The 27,740-nt window shown below is 43.6% G+C and overlaps 2 protein-coding genes across 10 annotated transcripts; both read left to right on the top strand.

Moving 5' to 3' along the window:
• The first annotated feature begins 633 nt into the window (after positions 1-633).
• On the top strand, positions 634-15,357 carry nexn (nexilin (F actin binding protein)). 7 transcript variants are annotated; one of them, XM_027026246.2, is made up of 15 exons: positions 635-750; positions 2,386-2,748; positions 2,954-3,145; positions 3,701-3,785; positions 3,913-4,061; positions 6,608-6,811; positions 7,172-7,345; positions 8,098-8,283; positions 9,444-9,638; positions 10,406-10,450; positions 11,415-11,612; positions 13,131-13,352; positions 13,438-13,626; positions 13,791-14,154; positions 14,362-15,357. In XM_027026246.2, exons 2-15 carry the CDS (start codon positions 2,467-2,469, stop codon positions 14,373-14,375), a joined length of 2,499 nt encoding a protein of 832 aa, XP_026882047.1. In that variant the 5' UTR covers positions 635-750; positions 2,386-2,466; the 3' UTR covers positions 14,376-15,357. The 7 variants fall into 7 exon arrangements, with proteins under 7 accessions (XP_026882051.1, XP_026882052.1, XP_026882053.1 ...); XM_027026245.2 differs by having other exon boundaries at positions 10,328-10,450; XM_027026249.2 differs by lacking the exon at positions 6,608-6,811 and having other exon boundaries at positions 10,328-10,450.
• Positions 15,358-15,699: 342 nt separating this feature from the next.
• Positions 15,700-24,300, top strand: mindy4 (MINDY lysine 48 deubiquitinase 4). 3 transcript variants are annotated; one of them, XM_027026265.2, is made up of 19 exons: positions 15,700-15,804; positions 15,971-16,035; positions 16,320-16,439; positions 16,538-16,725; positions 17,112-17,361; positions 17,782-18,020; positions 18,186-18,241; positions 18,545-18,651; positions 19,374-19,490; positions 19,874-19,962; positions 20,162-20,263; positions 20,346-20,409; positions 21,152-21,217; positions 21,415-21,482; positions 21,581-21,644; positions 22,372-22,533; positions 22,650-22,830; positions 23,436-23,520; positions 24,010-24,300. In XM_027026265.2, exons 2-19 carry the CDS (start codon positions 15,976-15,978, stop codon positions 24,056-24,058), a joined length of 2,067 nt encoding a protein of 688 aa, XP_026882066.2. In that variant the 5' UTR covers positions 15,700-15,804; positions 15,971-15,975; the 3' UTR covers positions 24,059-24,300. The 3 variants fall into 3 exon arrangements, with proteins under 3 accessions (XP_026882066.2, XP_035378120.1, XP_035378119.1); XM_035522227.1 differs by having other exon boundaries at positions 15,700-16,035; positions 20,165-20,263; XM_035522226.1 differs by having other exon boundaries at positions 15,700-16,035.
• Positions 24,301-27,740: the final 3,440 nt, after the last annotated feature.

Here is a 27,740-nt window from a genome sequence, read left to right as displayed (position 1 = left end):
ACACACTGAGAAGAAAGCTGCGTCACAACACAAAGCACACAAGTGAGGCAGGACTGTGGATACACCACAGGAATGTTTTGGTCAACTCCGGGTGCATGGACATGGGTGTCAGTGCTGACACCATAAACGGTTTGTGCATTCTGTCCTGCCTGCCTGAGGTATTCGGGTTATCACCCTGCCTGTGTATTGTCATCACCAGGAGGTCCAGTACTGGCCGGAATAGCATAGATAAGGTCTACCTCCCTCCCAAACAGCTCCCACAAACATACCCTGTGTTAATGAAGGTTCAGGACAGGCACATGTGGAATGTAGAAACACAACTCTCCAAACTGTGCTTCATATTTAGTAACTGAAATAAATATACATAAATAAAATGTAAAACAACAAAGAGGGATAGTTGAGAAAACGTAATCTACATCAAGTTCAGCTACATCTCGTAGAGTTTTAAAGTGGATGATGTTTCTAAATAATTAGTAGCAATGATGTCAACAAAGCCAAAAACGCGACAATCTAAGAGGAAGCGGGCTGAAAAGCGGGGGGGTGGGGGGTTGGGGGGGTCTTGACAGCTGGGATGGTGGTGACGCGTGCGGAATGCGGTAGCCGGCGACCATATATCGGTACGTTTATAGAACGCGCTAGTCGAAACGCAACTTCATCTGCCGTTCAGGCGACGGACAGAGCGCGCCGGTGAATAAGGATTACGGGTTTGGGAGACCTCTTATGAGATTCAAGAGGAGTGTAAGTGAAGAGGTAGGACTTTTTAATGACTCTTAACCAAGTTATTGAATTAGCTACTTATTAAAATAATTAACGGAAACGTAAAAAAAAAGTTCAGAGTTTAGTGTGTATGAGTGTGTTTGTTGATTAATTTAATCCATTACGTAAAAAGTCTAAAATACAGACAAAATCTGTATTTAAGATAAATGTACAGAATTGAAAGAACTCTCAGATAAGCAAAAATACTGGATAAGCTTAAATCTAAAAGTACATTCTTGCATTCATGAAAGAATGTGCTAAGAAGAATATGTGTTTAATAAGAGTTAAAGGTAACATGTAATGTGATAAATTAAGCCCCATAGGCTGATCATGACTAAGTTCATTTCAACTAACTACCCTGATTGGGTGACAGACAGATAATGTTCTTAAATAGGTAGACATCACATCTTATATGATGTGTTGAGCTAATATGAGCCAAACATTTTCCTCCAACACTTAAACAGGGTTTTGGGTGAAACCAACCAACCAACCAACCAAACAAAAACAAACAAACAGCCCAGCATCCCATACATGCTGGTTCAACATCCTTGTACATCCATTTCATTTTTGTATTAAGTTGAGTTAATGCAGAAATTCTTAGATACCAATATATCAGTATATCACTATTAACCTCAGCTGGTGTATCAAACAGATCTTGTCTAGGGAGCCTTGTATGTATTCTGTCTGTGGGTTTCCACATCACTGGGTATCGTGGCAGTACTAACTTACATATGTCATGCTGACTCTGGACAATTTGTAGGTTATATTGTAATAAATTAGTGTAATACACTATAGCACCTACAAGGAGACCCCCTATATGCCTTTCAATAAGAAACTAATAAACCACTGTCATAAATCTGTTTCACATTGAAAATTAAACTTAAAAACCCCTCAAATTCCACAAATATGACAAACACACCTGCCTGATGGATTTTACAGACGAGACTGATTCTGTGGTTGATATAACATTGTAGCCTTTTGGGACAAAAATAATTATCTGACAGAAGGTCCCAGAATTCTCTAGTTCAGAGTTGTCCTGTGTGTGTGTGTGCGTGTGTGTGTGTGTGTGTGTGTGTTGCTGACCTCCTCTCAGCCTCTCCACATAGTTGTCCTCAAAAATAGCCTGAGTCACATGGGCCTACACAGACAGGGGTTAAAATTAGGCTCTGCACGTTATACTGGGACTCAACCTGGGGCCTGGCCCATCAACTGCTACCCAGTGACACATCTCATAGATCACTGACTGAACCGCCAATCAGAGTGTGTGAAATGCAGTTTGATACAGAGCTGCACACCAAATGTTGTGTCACTGTACATGGTCTTCTAGCCAGCATACCAGATCATTGGTGAATCTCAGTGAGGGATTTTATTAGTAAATAAAATAAATACTGTAGTGCTTTTTTAGTTACACAACAAATATTTAGTAGAAATTACCTAGTTAATGAATTAACTAAATAAGTGATTAATGAATTTTATGTTTTGAACTTTGTTTCCTCAGTTTATGGCATTAGGGAATTGCTTACTGACCATACTGAACTAAAGCTTTTGGGTGGCTGTGTTCTGGTTCCTGTCTTGTGAGATTATGGTGGGTTGTTTTTTGTTTGTTTGTTTTTTTGCCACCCTGTTCAGGCGTCATCTGAAAGAACCAAGAGCCAACCCGTCATACTGTCTCACAGACGACGTGTTGCGTGTGACGACACCTGACGAAACATGACAGACCTTGCTGGCCCAGAGAAACTCAGCACAAAGGAGATGCTTGACGTGAACCGCTTGGCTCGAGAGGCAGACGTGAACGGTGAAGCAAACTTACCAGAGGAGACCAAATCTGCAGCGTCGAAAAAGACCGGCAGGGTGAGAAAGGGTGAGAGGGCCCAGAAGGACACAGAGGCCAGCATTACTGAGGTGGAAACAATGAACGACGTGGGAAACTTATCTGATGAAAAGGCAGAAAAGAATGTGGCCAACATGACAGACATTGCACTAAAACAAGAGGTGCGACATCCTTAACCTGTAGGACTTTTATTTTAAATTATATGAAAATATAATTACAATTGTACGGGTTAAGCATGTAAATATAATTCTGAATTTCACCACGTCATGTTTAAAGTGGCAAAATATGTTTCTATATTCATTTTCTCATTCAAATACCTCCTAATATTTTTCACTGTCCCTTTGTCCTTTTGTGTTATTTGTAAAGAAACTTCTGAATACCCGTAAACATGTGCAGAAGACCTATGTCCCTAAATTGGCCAAAGGGGACGTGAAGAGCAAGTTTGAGGCCATGCAGAAGGTCCGAGAGGACAGGAACCGCCAGAGAAGCCAGGAGGAGCAGAAGAAACGCAAGGAGCAGTACATCAAAGAGAGAGAGCGGATTCGCAAAAAGCAAATAGTCAGTACACACACCATCACCATGACTCGGAACTCGACACTGTAAAGCGCTAGCTTCCTGTGGGTGTGATAAAGTCTACCAATCCTTGCCTGGGTGACAGTGAGTCAGTCCAATCAGAATCCCCACTGCAGGTCATATGTGCCAGCTCCCTGTGTGCCAATACACACAGACATATCTTTAGAGATATTAATACAGGTCTCTGTGATTTGTTTAGGACCAGATATCAGTAAACACAAATTCCAGACATAGTTAATGTGATACACTCAAGTTTACTTGCAGGAATCTTTTTTAAACAAACAAAATTCTCAGTAGTGCCTTGAACGCCTTCCAGTAGTGGGTGTGGCAAAGACCGCTGATGCCTACCTGGGTCACAGTGCGATGTCCAATCAGAACCTCTTCTGCAGGACATATATGCCTGCTAGTCCTGCTCTTACCAGGATTATGATTGGCTGGGCTGTCTGGGAGCAATATGGTTTCCGCCATGGCAGCCAGGTAAATCAGATAATCCTGAGATTATTTTTCTAACCTCGCAAGTCCGCGTCTGATCCTCCTCAGATGAAAGAGCTGCTCACCTCCAGTGATGAAGAGGAGGAAGTGAAACCAGCCAAGCCTGAGAAGTCATACGTGCCCAAAATCACAGGTGGGTCACAGGAAACGACAGCGAGGCTTCAGAAATGATCTCTGGATCTCTGGACCTACAACAACGGCATGGCTGCATCTTTGGCTTGGTTAACACCACCAATCGTCCTGTTTGGCTGCATCCACAGGCAGCGTGAAGGGGAAGTTCGCTGAGATGGAGAAGCATAGACAAGAGGATGAAAGAAAGAGGACAGAAGAGGAGAGGAAGAAGCGACTGGTGCAGGAGACCCTGGAGAAAGCCAAGATCCAGAAAGAGCTTGCCAAGAGAGCAGAACAGGTGAGGCCATGTGGTTAGTCAGTCGGGTTAAATAGTGTGGTTAGATACTGTGGTTAGTCAGTGTTAATAGATACTATGGTTAGTCAGTGTGGTTAGGTAATGTGGTTAGATACTGTGGTTACTCAGTGTGACTAGATAGTGTGGCTAGTCAGTGTGGTTAGATACTGTGGCTAGTCAGTGTGGTTAGATACTATGGTTAGTCAGTGTGGTTAGGTAATGTGGTTAGATACTGTGGTTACTCAGTGTGACTAGATAGTGTGGCTAGTCAGTGTGGTTAGATACTGTGGCTAGTCAGTGTGGCTAGTCAGTGTGGTTAGATACCTTTGATTTTACCTTCATCATTTTGATAACACAGGGCTGGTATTCTCAGTGGGAAGAGATCATTATAATTATACATGGCAGTTTACTTCAGTCCATTTGAAGATCTACTTGCGCCAACCATTTCAAAACTTTGGAATTTCTCTGGAATTACACCTGGCTGGGTAGGAAGATTAACCCCTTCAGTACACCAATGCGCTTGCAATGATGTAACACCTTCCTTGCAATGTTTCATTTTTCATTCGTAATGCTTTATTGGCATGTCTGTGATTGTACACTTTTGTCAAAGCAGTACAAAATTTAAAGTGATAAGTACACAGGAGGGAAAAACATATGGCTGTCTATTCAGTGGTCTCCAACGTGGGCCCAGGCGATGACACTGGCAGCCTACTGGGTGAGCAACCACACGCTAATGATGGCGGACCCGTGTGCCAAACAGTTCGATCGTAGAACCGGGAAAACAAGAAAAGTAAATAACCAAAGGTGGGGATTTGAACCCTGGCTGCTTTGTTGCAAGGCAAACAAATACCCGCTAGGCTGCGGAAGCTATAAAACTACCTCTGTGTATATCGCCCTTCAAAGGAATGGAGGACAACAAAGCGTGGGAAAAGCGAGAGCCAAGGATGCCATGGGAGGAATGGCAGCCCCTGTGCACTGGGGAAAACTTCCCAAACAAAGCCAGAAAAACAGGGAGGAACTGTAACGGCTATGGGAAGCCTTGGGAGAGAGACAGACTCGAGAGGGGAACACTGGAGAGGGGAGGGGACGTGTAAAAACACAGACACCCTCGCAGAGCAGAATAGAGGTGTAGCACAAGGGCTCACAGACCTCAATACCCAAAGTTACCAGCTAGGCACTGGGCTCAAAACTTTAGCAAAGACCCAGCAGTGAGTGACTGGGTCACTGGGCTTATATAGATCTAGCCAAGCTGTTGGGCATCAAGCCTGATTAGTAGTGTGCCTGACTCAAGGCCTCCCTCTGGTGGCTGGAGGGGGCCACGACCTTTACAGATCTAGACATACAGTGCTGTTAGCTATTGTCTGGTATTGTTTATTGCACATATTGTTGTCTGAACTTATATGTGTTTTGTACTTCTAGTCATCAGCAGTGATCCCTGTTTTTCTACAGTAATCTAGATCATTGGTATATTGGGCTCTAACCTACATTACTGTACTGTATAATGTAAATGTAAGGTAACGTACTGTACACTGGCCCAGAACACACGAATGCCATTATGAGAGAAGGTTTTGTGATCAATGAAATGGGTGGATAAATGATAGAATGGCTCCAGTACTGCATAGGAAACCATGCTCATTTCTTGATGATGAGCTGTGGTATTGGGTTTCATGTACAAGACTTCTACAGTATGTTACAGCAGCCAGTTGAAGGTACAGTCTGGTTACACAGCATTGTCCTTTTTCAGGAGATTAATATCAGCAAATAAATGTTAGTTTATTTGGGAGTCACCTCTTCCTACAAGCTTGTTTGTTTTAAGACAATGTGGCAGTGACTTACCAGTTGTCTCTGTTACCTGGTGAGGTGTCAACACCAGCATGGTGGTACGTTTCGGAGCCGAGAAGTCCAGAGACAACAGCCACGGGCATGTGCAGACGTCATGTGACTGGCAGCTGTTTCCCACACAGACTAAAATGGGCAATGGCCAGGCAGCCACTTTTCTGGAGCAATCAGACTCTTCTATCTTGGACAAACTTGCTGCAAACAATGGCAGCTGGGCTAAGGAATGGCCCCTCCTGCCAGTCCTTATCTGTAGTCTGTCTGGATATCTGAGTGTGCTGACACAGTATGCGCACAGGAATGCAAATGTATTTTAATAAATCCTCAACATGACGTAAGCAGACAAGGTGTCTGTGTGCCTTAGAAACGGTGTGTACTTAGTAGTTTTTATTTTTAGTCAGAGCCAGTCATGTTACTTTTATTTATTTATTTTTACATTTATGGCATTTATCTGACACTTTTAAAGTGACTGACAATTCTGACTGAACACATCTTGAGTAATTGAGGGTTAAGGGTCTTGCTAAGGGGCCCAACAGTGGCAACCTTCTGATTACTAGTCGAGTACCTTAATCACTGCCCACATGATAACCTATTCTTTCTGAGGACTGTAATTATAGAAATTTGTTTTATGTAGTCACTTGCCTGTGTGTATACATTTTATATTACTCCATAAAGACATCAGTCATGATTCATTGTCCCGGGACTGGAACTAGGAAGGAGACAACAGCCTCCTGGTCCAAGTGGTGCCGGCAAAAGCACAGAAGCAGCCCGGAAAGATCCGGATGAACTTTGAGGACCTGGAGAGGAGCCGAGCAGAGGATCTGAAGAAGAGGAGTGAGGAGGAGAAGAAGAAGAGATACGATGAGAATCGGCAATCATTCCGAGAAGCCAAGCGCCGATCCGTAGCCACGAACCAGGTTCACCTTCAGCTCTGATCATGCTACCGTGTATACGGATTCACAACTTGCTACTAAGTTGTGGTAATTGACTAAGAGATGACTACACTCGATGAAGTGTCAAATTAAATGACACACAACGTTAAAACTGTCTCACCGAAACAGGACCCATCTAAAGAAACCTTGTTTATACTTTCAATGAGATTGGGGAGTGCTACATTTTTTACAAAGAAACATTTTAGTTGATTTAACTGTTGAGAGATATAATAGCGATCACGGTTCCTTTAGTTCAGCTGCTAGAGCTGCTTGCTGTTGTTAGCATTTCAGAGTCATGAGCTCAATTCTTCCCCGTAGCAGACATGATTCATTCTGGCTTCCCAGGATGATGAGGATCAGCGAAAGGAGCAGGAGAGGGCGACCCCGGGCAAGTTACGGCTGACCTTTGAGGAGCAGGAGAAGGAGAGACAGGAACAGCAGAAGAAGCACACGGAGGAGGAAGCTCGCAGGAGGCTGCAGGAGGAAAGGAGGGCCTTTGATGAGGCCAAGCTTGAGATGGTACGTTCCTGTCTGCACCCAAGGCATGCTTAGGATGGTACGTTCCTGTCTGCAAACCAAGGCATGCTTAGGATGGTACATTCCTGTCTGCAAACCAAGCAAGCTTGAGATGGTACGTTCCTGTCTGCTTCCAAGGGAAGCTTAGGATGGTACATTCCTGTCTGCAAACCAAGCAAGCTTGAGATGGTACGTTCCTGTCTGCTTCCAAGGGAAGCTTAGGATGGTACATTCCTGTCTGCAAACCAAGCAAGCTTGAGATGGTACGTTCCTGTCTGCTTCCAAGGGAAGCTTAGGATGGTATATCTCTATCTGCAACCAAGGCAAGCTCAGGCTGGTATATCCCTGTTGGCACCCAAGGCAAGCTTGGGATGGTATGTCCCTGTCTGCTTCCAGGCCTGCTGGGCTGTCTGACCTGTGACTCACACCTAACAATTTTATATTGTTTCAATGAAAACTGTCACTCTGGAGTGATATAACTCACATTTTCAAGAAACACAGAAGAAAGTGGGTTGGTGGCAGTCTGTTGAAGATCCTATTAAATCTAACTTGAAATGTTGTTTTTTATCACTGGATGTCATGTTTGCAATGAGTATCTGATTTTCAGTCAGTTTTAAATGTTCCCTCACTATTTTAATGTATTCAAAACAAGCCAGAATACAGTTAGTTAGTTGATGTTATTTGACTTGTCTAAAAAAATCTAGAAGCTCTAAATTACTGACTGGTGTGGGTGTCCCGTTGTTGTGGTTGTTCAGTCTCAGGATGACGAGGACATGAACGAACAGGACGCGAAGGAGGAGGTCCGTCCAGGGAAACTGAGGCTCAGCTTTGAGGATCTGGAGCGGCAGAGGGTGGAGGAAGAACACAAACGAGTGGAAGAGGAGAGGAAGAGACGCATCCTGGAGGAGAGGAAGGCCTTTGCTGAGGCCAGGAAGAGCATGGTCAGTTCAGCTGTGCTCACACCTCAGATCACCTCAAACATGTGGAATGTTCACGACCCATTAAAGGGATGGTCTGACCAAATAGGCCAATTTGGCTATCCACGATTAAAAGCTACTAGCCATCAAGTCGCATGAATTGGCTAACTGCTAACTGTTCTAGGCCTTTAATCATTAGACCTGTTAGCATTCTTGTTAATATACTGCTTTCAAGCCACAGCTGTACCCATATCACACCATGATGTTGTTCCTAACAGAGGCGAGTGGTCAGAGTACGTACTCTGTTACAATGCACAAAGTACAGATAATGCATATTTTTCTGTTGCCCTGTGAATAAATGTATGTCATGGCTGAGAGAACAATAATCTCCTCAACACTGAAAATGTGTTACTTACTCAAATGATGCTGGGTAAAGGTAGCTTAACACCAAGTTGTGTTGAGTTGTGGCTAAAGGTCTTAGATACACTCTTATGTGTCACTGAGTTTCACCAAAGTCTGTGTAGGCAAGTCTGTCCACTTGGCAGCCATCTTGGCAATGCCTCTGGACAGTTTCAAATTGTTTCAAATACATATTTCAAATCACTGGTAAAAGCTGAAAAGAAAGAGAAAAGAGATCCCAGTTTTTCCCCAAACACGCAAAAAAGTAGATTTTTTTCCAGGTTGTTCCAGCTTCTATGCATGTGCAAATCTCCGCAACAAGAGGGACAAAGATTTGAAGGCATGGAACCTAGAATACGACAGGCCTATCTCTTTCATGGTTATTCCTTTACTGACAAGGCGACTGGTTCTTTTTATTGAAGACTGGGCTTCCACAATGTTAGGAGGTTTCCCCCTTCATTTTTTAACCAGTAGCTTGTCTCCTCATATTATAATGTCTCTGCTTTCACTGAGTCTCATCTGTCATCTGAGGTTTAACAGTCAGGAAGTGTGGGCTTCAAACAAGCCCAGGCTGCATGTGAATAACACAATATCCCAAACATCTGCATTGTTTAAAGAGATTAAAAACAGTAAACAACCTGCATGCACAATGTCTTTACATCTTCCTTTACAAGACGCCTCTCACGATGACGTAAAGAGGCTGAGAACTTTTCAGAGGTCCCCAGTCCTTCCTGTGCGCAGGTGCACTTGTGATCTGCAAGGTGCCCATCTTTCTCCGCTTGCAGGTCTTAGATGAGGACCAGGATGTCCTGCTAGCCGCGATGAGCACGGACACCGGGGCCGAGCCTGGGAAGCTGGTCGTTAGCTTCGAGGAGCTGGAGAGGCACCGGCGTGAGGAAGAGCAGAGGAGGAAAGAGGAGGAGGCCAGGCATCGCCTGGAGGAGGAGAAGAGGTTGTTCGCCGAGGCGCGCAAGAACATGGTACAGGGCTGACAGGGTGGCCAAGGGACCTGCACTGAGGGGTTTGTGTGGGTCTGGCAGCATGGTGCTGCTCTCCACGTGCCTGCATTAGCTAATCGAGCTAAGATAAACCGAGCATGTCGGAAATGGCCTTCTACTCACTGTAGTGCTCTACAGCTTGTAATAACAGCTCTTGCGCCCTGTGTACTGTACTAGATGGGGCCGTGATTTCCGTTATATAGCCAGGAATGCCCAGTCCTGGTGGTCCTGGACCCTAACCTAACCCAACCTGCTCTAACCCTCAGACAATCCCAGACCACTGATTACGTAGATCAGGCAAGTTGGAACTAGAGTCTACGGAAGGCCAGCACATGAAGAGAATGAGTGGGTGTAACCATGATGACAATTTCATGCATTTTTAAAAGGTTTTGCTTGTTTGTCTCTCTGGATATGATCATAACTTTTCCTAAATGTAACACAAGCGTAGTGGGTGTCACTGCATGATGTCTGTTTGCTCTGCATGGTACCATATCATCTGAGCGCACAAGTTGTTACTCAGTATTTTCTAGATACATAGATAGATACCTTTGTTGTTATTGCACAGAGTGCAGCGAAACTGAGCAAGCAGGAATCCCAGTAGTGCTCACACATAGCAAACACAGATTTACCCTTAACACAAAGTTCCTAATTCAAATTACCTTTTTTAATAGCAAACATCAACACCTCTCATGAAAGTGTGCTCAGATGGTATACCTGCAATGCTTCTCTGTTCTGCTGTGTTTCCGAAGAGCCTGTCCCCGGATCAGGAAAACATGACTGCGTTTCGAGAAGAAGTAAGGCACCTTTTCAGATGAAAACTGGTACACTGTGACATGATATGATCCAAAAATAGGCCGCACTCCGAAAAGTTTTTTTTTTCTAAATTTCCTTCTAACACACTAAATCCACAAACGGAATCAAGGATAAAAACCGTCAGACAGTGCTCATATAATCTGTAATATATTTAGCTGAGGTGAACGATACCAGTGAGCTGGTGGTTGGAGTGTTATGTACACGCTGATGAAGGCCTGAGAACATTTGTGTTTGGGTCCAACAAATGTATTGCAGATTATTTGAGTGCTGTCCAATTGTTTTTATCATTAAATGTAGAAATTACCAGCACACTTGGACATAACCAGTTTATAACACAGTGCTTGATATTTGGCACACTGATATGAAACTACTTGACAGCAGTCAGAGTAGAACAAGAGGCTCTGATGTTTTATTTCATGCTGGTCGGTGCATGACCTGGTTTTGTTTATTCATCGTGTTTTACCAGAATGAGTGTCTGATCTATGTGCTTGATGATTTAAAAGTCATTTGCTCTTATAGTTTTAATATCAGTTTTATGAGCACAATACACAATTATGTAATTGCGCAATGCACAATTATGACTGTAGCTGCATGTTCAAATGTGTAAATGGTTTGTAAATTTAGTTCATTTTCTTATGAAAACATATGTAGCCACAAATCATTGTACAGATAATTCAGCATATTTACAGATAATTCATCATATTTACAGATTATTCAGCATGCAATACTTACTGTTTCTAAGTGAACATTTTAATATGAGCAAAGAGGAGAGTTTGGGATAAAATGCAAAAGCCCTAGGTAAGCGTGACTGATTGGATGACTGGAGGGAAGGGAAACTAATACACTGAGCGGGTCACACAGGTCACGCAGGTCATAAAGGTCATGCAGGTCATGCAGGTGCCTGCTTGCGCTGATGGGCTGCACGTGTTCGTCTGTGCTGGACAGGCCCTGGATGAGGACGATGGCAGCCTGGTGAGAACCGAGTCACATGAAGCAGTGCATCCTGGGAAACTGGAGATCAACTTTGAGGAGTTGCTGAAGATGAAGGAAGAGAAAGAAAGGAAGAGGAAACAGGAAGCACGGCGTAAGAAAATGGAGATGGAGAAGAAAGAGTATGAACAGCTGCGGCAAGAAATGGGAGAGGTGAGGAGACGTGTGCGGTTAAGACAAACACCACATCTAGAGGTGAGGAGACGTGTGCGGTTAAGACAAACACCACATCTAGAGGTGAGGAGACGCGTGCGGTTAAGACAAACACCACATCTAGAGGTGAGGAGACGCGTGCGGTTAAGACAAACACCACATCTAGAGGTGAGGAGACGCGTGCGGTTAAGACAAACACCACATCTAGAGGTGAGGAGACGCGTGCGGTTAAGACAAACACCACATCTAGAGGTGAGGAGACGCGTGCGGTTAAGACACAAACACCACATCTAGAGGTGAGGAGACGCGTGCGGTTAAGACACAAACACCACATCTAGAGGTGAGGAGACGCGTGCGGTTAAGACAAACACCACATCTAGAGGTGAGGAGACGCGTACGGTTAAGACAAACACCACATCTAGAGGTGAGGAGACGCGTGCGGTTAAGACAAACACCACATCTAGAGGTGAGGAGACGCGTGCGGTTAAGACACAAACACCACATCTAGAGGTGAGGAGACGCGTGCGGTTAAGACACAAACACCACATCTAGAGGTGAGGAGACGCGTGCGGTTAAGACACAAACACCACATCTAGAGGTGAGGAGACGCGTGCGGTTAAGACACAAACAACACATCTAGAGGTGAGGAGACGCGTGCGGTTAAGACACAAACACCACATCTAGAGGTGAGGAGACGCGTGCGGTTAAGACACAAACACCACATCTAGAGGTGAGGAGACGTGTGCGGTTAAGACACAAACACCACATCTAGAGGTGAGGAGACGCGTGCGGTTACACTTACAGCATTTAGCTGACACTTTTTATCCAAAGCAACTTACAACTGTGACTGAGTACAACCTCAGTAATTGAGGGTTAAGGGTCTTGCTTAGGGGCCCAATAGTGGCGGGACCTGAACCAATAACCTTTTAATTACAAGTCAAGTACCTTAACCACTAAGCTACCACTGCTAAGACACAAACAGCACATCTACAGCATGGTCACAATGCCAAGCCTGCTCTTCTGTGTCCTCGATGCTTGGTGGATATGCAGTGGTGGGTTTCTGGGTGGTCCTCGGGAGAGAAAGGGTGGGTTGTCGGGTGGGTTTCTATGAGGGCAGGGAGGGATGTTGGGAGGGGGCATTTGGGTAGGCAAGATTGTGGGATTGTTGGGGAAAATAAAGATGAAGATACCTGTGTGTTTTTAATTCTCTGTAACTACATTTAAAAAAACCTTGTTCTGTATTGCATGACACCATAAAGACTCTCAAACTATTAAAGTAATTAAATCTATACTGATCAAACTCTTCTCTTGTGAATTAAAGATTTAAATATAAAAAAGGAAAGAAAAATGTATAATATAATTCTGTCTTTTCCATGTGTGTAATCAGTATTTTACAGCCCAGGTCACGAGGGATGTGAAGACATTTACCTGAACACCTGTGCGCTCTGACAGCTCATCCAGGAGTGTTGAGATATGTGTTAGATTTCACATGTGATCCATCGTTGCTGTCTGTTCCAGGAGGAGATCAACGAGAGCTCAGAGGTGGTGAGCACGGAGTATGAGGAGCTCACGAAGCTGAAGAGAACTGGTACCATCCAGGCCAAAAACCTGAAGGTCAAGTTTGAGAAGATCAAGCAGCTGACTGATGAGGAGATCCAGAAGAAGATCGAAGAGGAGAGAGCGAGGAGGAAGGCCGTTGACGAGGAGATCAAAGTGCGCGAAGCTGAGCGCTGCATGGAGGTAGGGCCTCCTAGGAGTCCTCAGTGCCGGGTTTCACCTTCACACACACAAAAGACGAGGGATGTGTTTTCGTGCGGTTCCGCAGGACGAGGACGAGGACAGGCAGGATCGCATTAAGGTGGAGGATGCGCCGTTCAGGCAGAAGGTGGACATGCGCGCGCGGTTCCAGCAGATGGCCAGGGCTCGGGAGGAAGAGGAGAAGAGGCGGATCGAGGAGCAGAAGCTGCAGAGGATGCAGTTTGAACAGCAAGAGATCGACGCCGCGCTCCAAAAAGTACGTCGCTGCCTCACGGCTGACCCGCCCACGCCAGAGTGCTGGGACCGCACCACGCCGCTGACGCATCCTGTGCGCTGCTCACGCTTCACATTCTGTGCCACCATGTTTTCTTTTTACCGAATCCGTCATAACGTTAAATGCTTTGCCATGTGTCTTGTCAGAAAAGGGAGGATGAGGAAGAGGAAGAGGGGAGCATCGTCAACGGCTCGGCGGCCTACGAAGACGAGGAGGAGCACAACCGTTCGGGCGCGCCGTGGTTTAAGAAGCCCCTTAGGAACCAGTCAGTGGTAGACGCCGAGCCAGTGCGCTTCACGGTGAAGATCACGGGCGAGCCCAAACCAGAGGTGACCTGGTGGTTCGAGGGGGAGCTGCTGCAGGACTGTGAGGACTACCAGTACATCGAGCGAGGCGAGACCTTCTGCCTCTACCTGCCCGAGACCTTCCCCGAGGACGAGGGCGAGTACATGTGCAAGGCCGTGAACAGCCGGGGCACTGCCGCCAGCACCTGCATCCTCACAATTGAAAGTAAGGTCGTGATCCACGTCCATAACCCCGCCCACGTCCATAACCCCGCCCACGTCCATAACCCCGCCCACGTCCACAACTAACCTGCTGCCTGCTCAGTTCTGTTCTCCTATTACTAACCACAACAGTATGTCTTTCCTCATTCATCAGCTAGACTCCTCTTACTCAGGCTTACGATGCTGTCTGTCTCTCTCTCTCCTTTTCCAGCTGAGGATTACTGATGTGCCCTGTCTTCTCCAGAACTTTCTCCACCTTTTTCTCTCTGATTTGTAAGGATTTCATATCTCATGGTCGGGCCAAAACCCCCCCCCCCAAAAAAAAAACAAGTAGGATGTGAGCTGTATTTTTTTTTGCCATTCCTCCCAAGGCAATGCTCGCTGATCAAGTGCCAAGTGTTGTTTACACTTGTTTACGGAAGCTGTACTTACTCTGTATTGATTTTATGTGTTTTGGATGAATTTGTGCCAAAACCAATGTGCTGTTCTACCATAAGTTAGACGACACATTATCAAAAATGAGTTATTTCAACAATAACAAAAATAGATTTTTAAAGTCTTTCTATTGCATCAGAGTCAACCGAACATCTAATAGAGTGACAAAGAAAGCCAGGAAGCATTTGTCATTTAAACAAATATTTTACACACATCACATTTACTTACCGTGGTCAGCAACAATTAATAAAAATGCCTGCAACATTACACAGCCTATTGGCCCACTGCTAGAGAAAGATAAAATGGACCAGTCTCAAATTTGGATCCAACACAGACTGAGACAGTATCATTTGATCTGCCTCCAGCTGTGGTGTGAATGTTCTACTGAGTGCCATGATGAACCCCAGGTTCTAGGTTCTCCCCTCCAGGTTCTAGAGATTCTTCTTTGATTATCCTCTTGATGTCGTTCAGGTACCATAACGGATAGTGGATAATAGTGGATTATTTCATCAATATTTTGTTCTATTTTTATTTCAAAAAGGAGTAATATCATTTACATTTTCAGAACAACTCTAATTCAGATTTATTTCACTGTGTAATTTAATTTTCTGAATTATTGTTCACATTTTCATATCCCCATGTGTTTTTATGTTAAAGCAAAAAGTACTGGGAGTACTTCGTAAACACTCTGCTAAAGTTTGCATAAAGTGATTTTAGTATAGAAAAACTTTGTGATTTGTAAACTTATAATAAAATAAATAAAACACTTAAATGGCTTCTGTGATTAATACAAACGTTTCTATTACATACTGTCATTTCTGTTAGAACAATAAAAGTATTTTCAATTTGCCAGTGCATATGAATATACATTAGACTGTGTATTTGTACTTTCAGAAATAGGATATTTTTGTTTTACCCATAACGCACCATATCAGAATTAAATTTCTCCTGATATTAATGATGCTGCCTTTCAGACAGCCTGGCAGTCGAAATGAGGAACATACAGCCTGCCTTCTTCTACGACCCAAGAGACTTATGTCTCCCACAAGGTGGCGCTGTGATATCAAACTAAAGCCGGGGGATCAGAGCCGGTAACTATAGATACGGACAAACACTGCCAAACGAGGTAGCTAACGCGAGGTAGCTACATGACTGGACCGCTCAGAGAATCTTCAAATCTTAAAATATTGCCAAAATGCTGTAACATTTTGTCTGAAACGTGAGTACCACGACTGGTACTAATGAAACACTAGTTTTGTTAGCTAGCTATATGAAAAGTTATTAGATCATTAGTTGGCTACCAAGCTTGTCGCTTTGACTAGCTAGCTAACAGTTAGCCAGCTCGGCTAACTTCGTCTGTGTTCATTCTTCCGACTTTCTGTCAGTCATCATGGGTAAAGATGTGGAGGAAGTCGCTGCTTCTCTTGTACGGGAATATCTCAGTCGGAAGGTGGGTGGCAGAAGAATAATTAAAATACGTTAGCCAGCTGGTTAGGTAACTGCGTGTTTAATAGGACATGAAATCAGGACGGGTTGTTATGCTAATGTTAGCTAGCTGCTCGCTGTGTTTCGAGCTAGCAATCACTTCAAGTGCAAGACAACTTTTTCTCTCAGTAAAAAACAATGCTAAATGACATACGCACAAAGCTGCATTCAGAGTTATTTTTCTCCTTAAGATGTACTTTGTCTTAACTTTTAACGTTAACGCTACCTGTGTGTAAATATGATTTTTAGGGTCTGAAGAAAACAATTGCTTGTTTGGAAGAGGAGCTCCCACGAACTAATTTAAGCATCAATAACAGGTCAGATCTGCGGAAAATCCTTCACTTAGAAGCTCTGTACAAAAAGAATAAGGTAAGAGCTGACGCACTTTGATCAGTTTGGTTGTGTTATATGTAAAATAATGAAGAATTGTATCAAATCTGTCTGGCTTCATTGTTTTCTGTGCTTAGTCTGAAGAACAACCTCTGAAATCCATGTTGGAGATCATGGTAAAGGAGCGACTGAGAAACAGTGTGGACGCTAAGAGATGTCCGCTTGAGGACCACAAAACCCTTCTAGCTGAGCAAGAGTTACCCTCTGTTACAAAATATGCCAGGAGGGACCAAGATCTTGCAGATCTGCACAGCGACAATTTTAGGTATCTAACTAACCTACAGTATTTACAGAGAGAAATAACCCACCACTAACAACACAAATATAATTGTATATCAGAATATGGCGACATCTTGGTTAGATACATCGGTATGAAAGATTGATTTGGAGTACCTGGTTTATATTACCTGACTGATAGATTTGTTAGATGTTTGAAAGATGGTAGAATTAAACATGTATGGTGCATTTGCTTTGTTGGCTAAATATTTCATTTACTTGCTGGTAAAAAGAGGCTTTCTCTCTATAACAGTAACAACTCCTTCAGAATATTGAGTGATATCAGTCAAAATATCAAAGCGATAAGAAAGATGACCTTAAGCGTTTGCCTGATCCTGGCTCTGTTAACTCGGTGTTTGTTAAAATTCTTCACAGTGAATCAGAGAGCAGTGTTCTAGCCCAGCTAAAAGCATCTCCAGCCAAAGAGCTGCATTCACCAAAGCGCTCCAAGCCCCTTTCCAGCAGTTCCTTCCTTTCAGCAAGCGAGAGGAACGTCTTTCCCTCCTCCTCCAGCCAGGACGGCATCTTTGCGGAGAGGAAGACGTCCAAGCCGGACAGCCTGGGCAACACACGCAGCCAAGCAAGGAGAGGCATCATGTCAGGCCCCGTGGTTGCCTCCATCCAGGTCTATCCAGTTGGCATCCCGTTACCCTCAGGCTTCAGGCCTTTAGTGCTTTATTCTGCTAAAATGCTGTGCGTCTTTGGTGCCAAATTAGACTGCATGGATGTGTCCATGATGCATTGAAAGTGTTGAGGTGTTTTAATGTTGAGGTGTTTTGCCTGTTAGCCAAAAGTGTGTTCCAAGCATGGAAAACTAGGACATAACATTTTTTTACACTAATTTAGGGTGATCTTTTAAGTGCTTCTTTTGAAGAGGTGCTACTACTAATTTCCAGTTTCAGCTTTGAGTTTTTTCATCTCCATTTTATTTTGTCTGCTGTCATTTCAAATTCTGTCAGAAAGCGTTCCTGGCTAACTTTTTTATCCATAGATAAAAAATAATGAGGATAAAAAAAATAATGGGGAATATGGTTTCTCTTCATAGGAAACCAGTAGGAAGCGATCTGCCAGGAAGTCCCCGGGTTCGTTCTCTCTGTTAAACAAGTCTGAGTATGATTCAGAAGGAGAAGGCAGGCTGAGCCAAAGCGTCGGCGCGGACGCCAGCCACACCGACTCTGATGGGACTGTCCCCTCCGCGAGAGACCGAAGCACAGCCCTCGGTTCCAACAGACCAATCGCACACAGCAATGGCCTTGGCAGAATGCAGAGAGTTAGGTCCCCAAGGTGAGCTTCACTTGGTCTGTTTCAGTTCACGTGTTTACTTGTGTTCTTGCATACGAGCACTGATGGATGTTAAAATATTTAGTTCTTGTGACATGAGGCTGTGTATTTATACAGATGTTCTGAGTCCAATCTCTGGATTAAAAGTTTGTTCTGTTGCCTCTGCAGGAACACATCAGGATGCAGTCCAGGAGAGGGCGCTCTCCACATGGAAGTGGTTCTGGGTAGAGCAGCTTTAATGTTCCACCTACCACACTTCATACTTCATGGTCCAGAGCCTGTCAAACTGCACAGTGTCATCTGTGATATTGTCTCTGTTGTTGTCTGCAGTGCTCTGTAGTGGTGTGGTTCATACATACTGTAATAAAAGCGCACTGCATGAAATTCTCCATCCTCTGGGCCCTCCGAGAGAAGCGTGGTTGAGACTTGTGGAAACATTTTTTATCGATGAATGTGGCTTGAGTTTGACTGGAAACTCATTCAGTCTGAAGTGTCTGATGATTGTCTTCATTTGCTTTGCCTTTTAGACGATCTAGACGATGAGGACTTGCGTGGTCTGTCTGCAGTGTCAATCAGTAACACGGTACCTCAAAAACATTTGAGCAACCAGCCCATGGACTTGCAGACAGCTGCTGTAAGCTACATTCACTTACGCCATCTCTGAAATGAGAAGTTTACTGAGAAATGAAACTGAAGTGAACAGTGAATGGGAGCTAATGGGAACAAGTTGTTGAGCTGAAGCAAGTTGTCATGGTAACAGGTCTCTACAGGGTACACGTATGGATCCCTACAGGGTACCCGCACGGGTCCCTACAGGGTACCCGCACGGGTCCCTACAGGGTACACGCACGGGTCTCTACAGGGTACACGCACGGGTCTCTACAGGGTACATGTACGGGTCTTTATAGATTACACAGACAGGTGCGTTCATGTCACCACTGGTTGATAGAGGGCTGCCATCACAAAGCGTCCCACCAACCCCAGAGAGCAGACTGGCCGTGCTCTCAGGGAGGGGGTGTGGCATACTCACTCTCCCCGTCAATCACCGCAACACTGGCCAATCACTGATGTCTGTGAACTCATGCTTCGGAAAGGGACGGATAGTGCTATTCTGAGAGTATGTAACTGCCCCCTGATGTTGTATAAGCTGCAGCTCAAAACAGTGTTGTGATTGGCTGCATGTAAGAAGCACGTGACAGCCCTCACCCTCCCTGGTTGGCAGCTGTGGTGTGACAGAGGAGACTTACCTGATGGGTGGGAATTGAATATGACCGAATTAGTAAGTTGGGATAAAAACAAAAACAAAACCTGAATATACAACACAGAATGATGGTGTTATCTGATCCTTTATTTCAGGCCCTGAAAGAGCTCATCTTTGGTTCCCCCATGAGCTGTTTCAGCACGGAGTGGAAACAGCAGAGTTTCAGCTTCTCGGACACGCCTGATATGAGATATGGCTTTGTGCAGAAGAAGGTACCGCCCACACGTGGAAGACTGACGCTGTGTCTCGTACAAAGACACAGACTAGGGGCATAAACAGCTCATAGCTCCTCTTACTGGGGAAATGAACATGTCACGACCATATTATTGATCCATATCATTATCAATCAACATGAATACAAGAAATGTCGCTTGTCAAGGTGTGGTAGTGGAATTAGACATGGACATTCCTTGTTGGTTTCAATTTTGTTTTAATTTACTAATTTACTTAGTGAACTATTTTTAGTTTTTAATAAACCCTAAAAAACTCAAAACCAGCAATTAAGTAAGAAGTATGTAAATAATAAGCATTTGAGTGCAAGACCTTAGTAATGGAGGCATGTCCAAGAGAGCATGTCGTGTGTGTGTGTGACCAGGGAGGGCCGTGTGGGGTGCTTGCTGCTGTTCAGGCCACTGTTCTCCAGAAGCTTCTGTTCGAAGGACGCGTCAGTGACTTCCAGTCCGAGTAAGCACAGTGGCTCTGAGTGAAATATTTCAAATATATTTTCTGAGGTATTTGCCAAGTTATTTTACTGTTGTCTGCATTTAATTCTGTTGAAATTCAAAACGTGCTGTGATTCCTGCTTGTAAATTTGCATTTTATATAATTTATAGGTGTAATAGGTGGGTATGTGTTTAAACTGTGATTTACTGAACATGTCCAGTAGGCTGCAGGTTTCAGACGCTGTGAGGACGAAGTGCCTGACTGAGGCTGTGGTGGAGATCCTGTGGAGGGCCGGAGGCAGGAAGAAGGCAATCGTTGCCATGTAAACACCTGAGTTACTTCTGAGAGGTTTTAGTGCTATATGGTGTGGTGACCAGCTCCTCATCCACATGTTTCACCTGCAGAAACTCAGGCCGAAGGCTCTTCACACCAGTGGGTCACTACAGATCCGACGGCGTCCTGGAGCAGGTGAGCAGCATGGATGCTCACAAGACGGACCTTTAGCTCTAAAAATCAAAAATGCTGGAGAGTTTCATTAGGGGAGGGAAAGAAGCGGTAGAGAAAATATTGGCTGTTTCCGACACCGTGAGCTTTATCTAGAGGGTGTTCTCCATTTATGACCTTAGAAGCCTGCTTGTTCAGAAGTGCAGCACGGTCAGGGTTTTGTTATCAGCACCAGATGACACACTGCTTCCCACAGCACTGGAGAGCGACTGTGATGACACTTTAACGCCTCAGGCATCAGCCGTGAGGTCGGCAGTGTGTTGATCTGTTTTACCATACGTTTGCCTTTCTGCTGTCTGAAGAGAAACCACGCTGAGAACTGGACACACAACACACCGGCTGTTGGCCAGGTTCAGTGTGAGAAAGAGACATTTCTACTAATGAGGAGAAAAATAAGCTTAATTTGTATAGTTCTTTTTAACAGCAAGGTTAAAATAAGCAAAATGAAATGGAATAAATTAAGATAATAGAAATAAATATAAAGCAAATAATGTATAAAAATACAATGGGATAAAAATAAAAGCTAAAATATAAAATGAATGAAACGTCAAAAAATAAGGCACAGAGTTAAGGGTTAATTAGAAGCAAAGCTGAGCAGAGAGGTTTTGAAAGTGTCCCTCAGGTCACTGTGAAGGAAACTTCCTCCTGACCTGTGGCTGGATTCCTGTGTCTACTTCCTCCTGACCTGTGGTTCCTGTCTCTACAGATCACCTGCATGGAAGTGGAGAGTTTAGATGACTTAAAAGCACTGCTTGAAGAGAATATTAAACAGGTGAGGCTAAAATGGGCATTGTGTTACGTTTACACCAGTCTGTACTTCAGGCGCCGACATATTTAACCTATGAGTAAGGTTTACATCACACCTTCAGATCAGTGTGAGGGAGGTCCAGTGATGTATGCTGGGTGCTACCTCTCATTAGCTGTCCTTCCTGTTTCCCGAGGCTGCTGTCTGATCTGCGCTCTGTTCAGTTTGAGACAGGCCCCTTCGGCTGCGCTTTGCTCATCCTCTCCGCTGTGCTCTCCAGAACCACTCAAGGGTGACGCTCCATTTCCGCCGCACGCACTCTGCCACCTAAAATAGATCCATTTCTGGCTTTGGACAGGCGAGTAATTGGTTGCTTCTTTTGTGCGGCAGGACGAGGGCTGACATGGACATGCCCACCGCCAGCCTCATCGGAGCTCATGGCTACTGCACACAGGTTAGCAAATGTATCCGAGTAACGAGCGAAACACAACATCATAGTTCAGCCTCATGAACCTGACGCAGTGCCTCCAGCAGGGGGTGCTCACCCCACCCAAAGACTTCTCACATACACCATCATATAGACCAATGGTTTCTTAATCCAGTCCTTGGAACCCACAAGACAGTCTGCATACATGCAGCAGGTATACTGGGAGCTGCACTAGGACAAATGAGGACTTCCTTGATAAAGATGAAGGCGAAATTCCTTGGAGTTTGTTTTTTCTTTGTTTTATTTTATTGTATTAAGCGATTGAGCAAATCACAAAACTTTAATTGTGTGTATTTGGAATCGTGCATTATAGTAAATTTGTCTTTATCGTGTTGCATACTTAACAGCAGTAGGAAAGTTGGAACAGAGTCAGCAGACCTGAGTCTCCGTGACTCTCCTCTGTACTTATATCTGCTCATTGTGTCTTTCCCTTTACTGCACACTGTACATCCTTCAGCTTCCAGTGAACTCCTGCATGTTAAAGTCTCTCTTCCATAGTTCATTTTAGCCTCCACAGAATATCCCTGTGTTCATCTGGAGTGCTGTTTACAATATATGAACAATATAGAGTATGACCATATACTGGAGAAAAGGTTCCATGTTTCTGCATTTTCAAATGTTATACATTGTCAGTTTGTTAAGCTGTTTTCAGCCAACCTTTGTGCTTCATTTGATTGATTTCTTTGTTCATAAGGAGCTGGTGAACCTATTGCTTTGTGGGCGTGCCGTTTCGAACGTCTTTGATGATGAAATGAGGCTTGACTCAGGCAACGGCAACTTCACCCTCCTCAAAGGGATCAAAGAACGCTGTGATATTGGACTGCTGTCTTTGTTTGAGCATTATAATATCTGTAAGGTAAGAAACTCCTCTGTAGCTGTTAAATAGTCGAGAACACGCAGCGTATTCACAGTACACGGGCTGCTTTCCCTGACCAAACCCCAGCACGCTCTCCACCCCCCTCACCCCGCCAGGTCGGATCTTACCTGAAGATGCCCAGATTCCCCATCTGGGTGGTGTGCAGCGAGAGTCACTTCAGTGTGCTGTTCTCGGCGTGTGAGGACCTCGCGTCCAGCCACTGGAAGCCGAAGCCCTTCGACCTGTTCTACTACGACGGCCTGGCCAATCAGCTCGAGCCCATCAGATTAACAGTGTGTGAGTTTGGGTTGGTCCGCATTGAGGGGCCCAGTACTGCTCAGGGGGTGTGGGTGGGTGTGTGTGGTTGTGTGATCTGTCTAATACAACCAATTTAGCTACAAAAAGGATTTTAGCAGTTCACAACACTGACGTTTGAAGTGAGCCTGCAGTACTAGAAATGAAACCTTGGACTGTAAAGAGTGGAATACAAAGGATTTACACTTTGCTTAGATAATGATGATTTGAAGTACATTCTGGTATTATATAGCAGATTGCTGTACTATAATATTTGTGCCCATGGTTACAGGACTGTGAGGGGATGGTGTGAAGCCGTGTGTCAACCCCTGGTGAGGGGTAGGACTGTGGCCCTGGATGCAGGGTAGATGCAGGAGGGACACATGGAATGTCAAAGCACAGGAGATGTCAGTGTGATAGACAAGAGGGTGGTGTGATGGAGACCGTAACCTGGGTTACACAACGGTTCTAGACCAGCCATGGTTGCTGTCCTTAGCCTTTGCTACAGTGCTATTTTAATTCTGACTATCTGAATGAGGGTATTGGTCTCAGATCTGTAGGTCTGCAGGGTACAAGCTGAGTGTTTCTTTGCCTGTGTGATTGTTCAGATCCCGACTCTGCTGTAATGACCCTTGACTCCAGGGACGTGAACTCTGACCTCATACCTCCCCTGGAGCTTTGCATCAGGACCAGGTCAGTGTGTCGCTCAGCTCTCTGTTACCAGCCCCCTGCAGACTGAGCAATGACTGTCAGTAGGCCAGACTTGCTCTAATGACTGCAGTATGTTTAAAGCCCTGCCTTTGCTGAAATGAGGAGTGAGGAACAACATTTTTTTTTAGGACTGAAACAATGTAAATAAATTGCCACACAGTATCACAATATGAGTGAGGTTTTCTAAGGTTTCTGCTGGTTAGACAGATATAAACCTTTATCTTCTAACTTTCTGTCTGCAGTATCTGTTATCTTCTGTACACCTGCACAAAGGCAATGTGTGGAAAATGTGCTTAAATCGGAAATAGTCTGGTCGCTGTATAAAAACCCATCTGCGCAATCCTTCTCCCATAAGTCAAGCTAGGAACCCAAATGGCAACTGTAGTATCATTAAAAATAACAGTCAACGTGTGTGTGTGTGTGTGTGTGTGTGTGTGTGTGTGTGTGTGTGTGTGTGTGTGTGTATTGCAGATGGCCTGATGCAGTTGTGAGCTGGAACGAAACTGAACCAATTCTTTGAATGTTTGATGGTCATTAATCCACAACAACGCCACCTCTGCAACTGAAGACAAACATCTACTAAACATTTCATTCCAGTTAAATGTACCGTTTGTATGTTGTTTGTGTTCATAAATCTATTTCTTGTTTTGCTGTATGAATGCTGTAATTACACTGTATCTTTTGTTCTCAAACCCTGCTGTTTTAGCCTTTAAAGACTTATCGTATGCAGTGAATTTATTTATTAAACAAAAGCTTTATCCTCTACAATTATTTTTGGATTTACTTACACAAACTTACATTTTCTGGTTATTTTACATCAGCGAGTGGAAATACTCTATTAGCCAGATAACAGAAAGTCATACTGTCAAGACAGTCCAACAGAAGACAAGGTAAGGCATGTTCCTCCTCCACTGCTCTGGTTTAGTCAAGTTATATAACACTAGTTAACTAACTCTTAAAATGTGCTTCGTGAAGTGAAGATGTGTTCAGGGACCTTGCCTTGAATGGGTGTTATCCAGTAACAGCTGCAGGCTAGATCACTGGTTTCCTTGAACAGTAAAAACACAGTTGTTAGTACACACAGCCGTACTGAATCAACAGGTTAAAGAATGCTGGGGATGGTAAACTATAAAACAGTAAGATACAGCAATTTTCTCACGTGATAATGTTATAAAATGCACTAGTGCTCAATAGATCATTTAATTAACAGTATTTACAATAGTCATTGTAGTCTGCTAATAAGCTTTTGTTGCTAAGCAACATAACGCAAAGATTAGTCTATTCAATGGATGATGTCAGTACAGAATCCAGTCAGTCACCACACACACTCATATATATATATATATATATATATGAGAGAGAGAGAGATGTATTTTGTGTATGTGTTGGTTTGTGTTGATGTGATAATCCTGGATAAGATACTTTTTTCTTATACATCACTCAGTAACAGTTTAAAAAATCAATTCCAACCTACAATACATGCTCCTTTGCAAGTAATACAATATGAAGTATGAATGACAGATTCAGATTATAAAAGTTCAACACCGAACTCCCTGAGCACTTCCTGATGCTATCATTCGTTGATCCCACAGGGCCTCTCAGCCACTTTATAAGGGCCATCTGGCGTTCTGTATTTAGCTTTCAATAATGGAACAATTTCCACCCACTCACGGTCTAGCCAGCCTCGTCAAGATAATCCCATACTTAATGACTTAATATGCAATATTTACAGAGTTATGGTAAAAGACTGTCACCTGACTGCCTAATTGATTAATTAATTGTTAATTGTGATATATTGTCTAGGAATGGTCAAAACCTCTGGAAATGTTCAGTATCAGGTGCTGGTTGAAATTCACCCTTAACATTGATTAACCAATGGGAGAGTGGCATTGAACTGATGGTTGGTGCATGCTACTGCTGCAAGGCTAAAATGTTTGAGCAGAAAATGTGTGGAGAAGAGAGAAAAATCCCTCTCTTGCTTATTTCTTATGGGGAATTAAATAGAGAAGATACTGCACCCTCACAAGAAGCCAGAAAAGAAATGTGATTCCTTTTTGTTAATGACATGTATGCTAAATGCTCCCCTTTTGGACTTTGTTGCACAAACTTTGCCATGCTCAAATAAAATAATTAAAACTCAATTAAGATAAACAAGTTAATAAAAGTATAATCTACAACCACAGATTAAATCAAACAGGTCATAATTCATTTTATTGGCTGGAAAACGGCTGAAGAAGATTAGAAGTTAAAGAAGTAAATAATCTAGCAGGCAAATTCTCATTTGAAATGTAAACTAATTTATGTTTTTGTTCTTTTTGGTTTTGTTTTCCAGAATGGAGATGTAAAGGGTCTGAGGTTTATAAACACACATTTTCCAGTCTTACCCCATCCCCCAGACTACTGGCACATAAAACACTGGACCCCACAAAAGCTTTTGAAACCAGACATATGTGGCTTTAAAAAAGACAATAAATATGGAATTAGCTATAAATAATGAGAGTTTGTTCAGACAAGGCCTAGAGGGTCATCAAATGAGATTAACAACATGTTTCCTTTTGCAGAGTTGCCTCCTGGGCCAAACTATGATGTATTTCATGTTTAAAGACATTTCAGTCAAACCGTGTGGTCATTTATCCTAGCCTGAAAGGTTGAGCAGTGTTGGATTGAGTGTGCTTGGTTCTGTTAATGCCTGCTGAATATATTGTGATCTCATATTGCAGCATAGTGCATAGGTTTGTGTGTGTGTGTGTGTGTGTGTGTGTGTATATGTGTGTGTGTGTGTGTGTGTGTATGTATGTATGTGTGTGTGTGTATGTGTGTGTGTGTGTGTGTGTGTGTGTGTGTTAGTGTCCTCAAGTGCATTGTTACTATAGGTGGTATTGCATTTATGGGTCATGATGCTGTGTTTTTGTACCAATGTTTATATTCGTGATAAATGAACATGCTAGTTTAGCATTTTAGTTGTTAGAGCTGATGGAAATTCAGTCTGTAAAGAAGCTGCTTTATTACACAGACCAAGAAATAAAAATGAATATTTATTACCAAATCAAGGGATTGTATGATAACAGTGGGATAATGGATGTAATGATGACCTCTTCTTAAAGGTGTAGGGGAGTTCTTCTTAAAAGTCACCAATATATTTGCCAAAAGCATTTGTGGAGATTAACAAACAGAAGTTTGACAGTTTATGGGCTACGGAAGACCGCTTTAACATCTGTCTTGTCTGTGAACTGTGTATCTTTATTGTAACCTTTACATCTTTAAATAACCCAGTGTATGTACCTATAACCTAAGCATATAGCTGTAACTGAAGATGTCAGACAAGTGCATTAGTAACAGCAGACTTTTGTTATTTTGAATGTAGCGAATGGGGTATTCGATTAACAACAACAGCAACAAAGAAAATGAAAACAATAAACATTAAAGCAACAGCTAAACTCCAGACTGCGGATATGGGTTTTTTTGCTGCTGTTTTGTCACTCGCTTGTCTCACACTGACTCCCAGTCTGAGCCGAATGGGTGCCTCTGCCTCTGCATGGCTTTAGTGACGATGGCTTGCGTGGTAACCGGAGGATTGTGCATTTGTGTGTAATTGCGTTATCGCCCTCCCACACATGCCCCCCGTGCATCTTCTGTCTCTTCCTGTAATCTTCGCTGTTTGTCAGTTTCCTAAGTGATATCCCGCTCACACTGGGATCGAGTATTCTTCCTCGGCTGAAGAAAACTGCTTCTGAGGAGCTGCGCGGACCTGCCTTATTTATAGCCTCATAATCTGATTAGACGGTTAATTAAGGGTCCAGATACCTGCCATTTGGCTTATCTAATTATCTACAGTGATGCTTGTAGACTAGTTTTGAGGGTCGAGCTCTTGTTAACCAGGCACCGAGCCAGATTTAGCGGGGAGAGTGGTGGAAGGTGTAAACGTTGGCCATCCAGGGACCAGTGTAGCCAGCAGCTGGTCTAAAGACTGATGTAAAAAGGGCTACAGAACATGTCAAACGCGATTAAAGTGAGGAATGTTGAGGGACAAATATTTTCCAACACTATATCATTACTAAATCCTTACCGTAAAGTAGCAACAATGGAGTCCCCTTACAAGTCAGAACCAATAGCAAGACACCATAGGCCTATAAAAGAAAGTTAGGAATCGTGTTGATAACCATTTAAAAGTCATGGGTTCATTCAGTTTCATTCACAACTGC

The sequence above is a fragment of the Electrophorus electricus genome, chromosome 23 (assembly GCF_013358815.1).
Source record: "Electrophorus electricus isolate fEleEle1 chromosome 23, fEleEle1.pri, whole genome shotgun sequence".
NCBI lineage: Eukaryota > Metazoa > Chordata > Actinopteri > Gymnotiformes > Gymnotidae > Electrophorus > Electrophorus electricus.
This window is presented reverse-complemented; position numbering and strand designations above follow the sequence as displayed.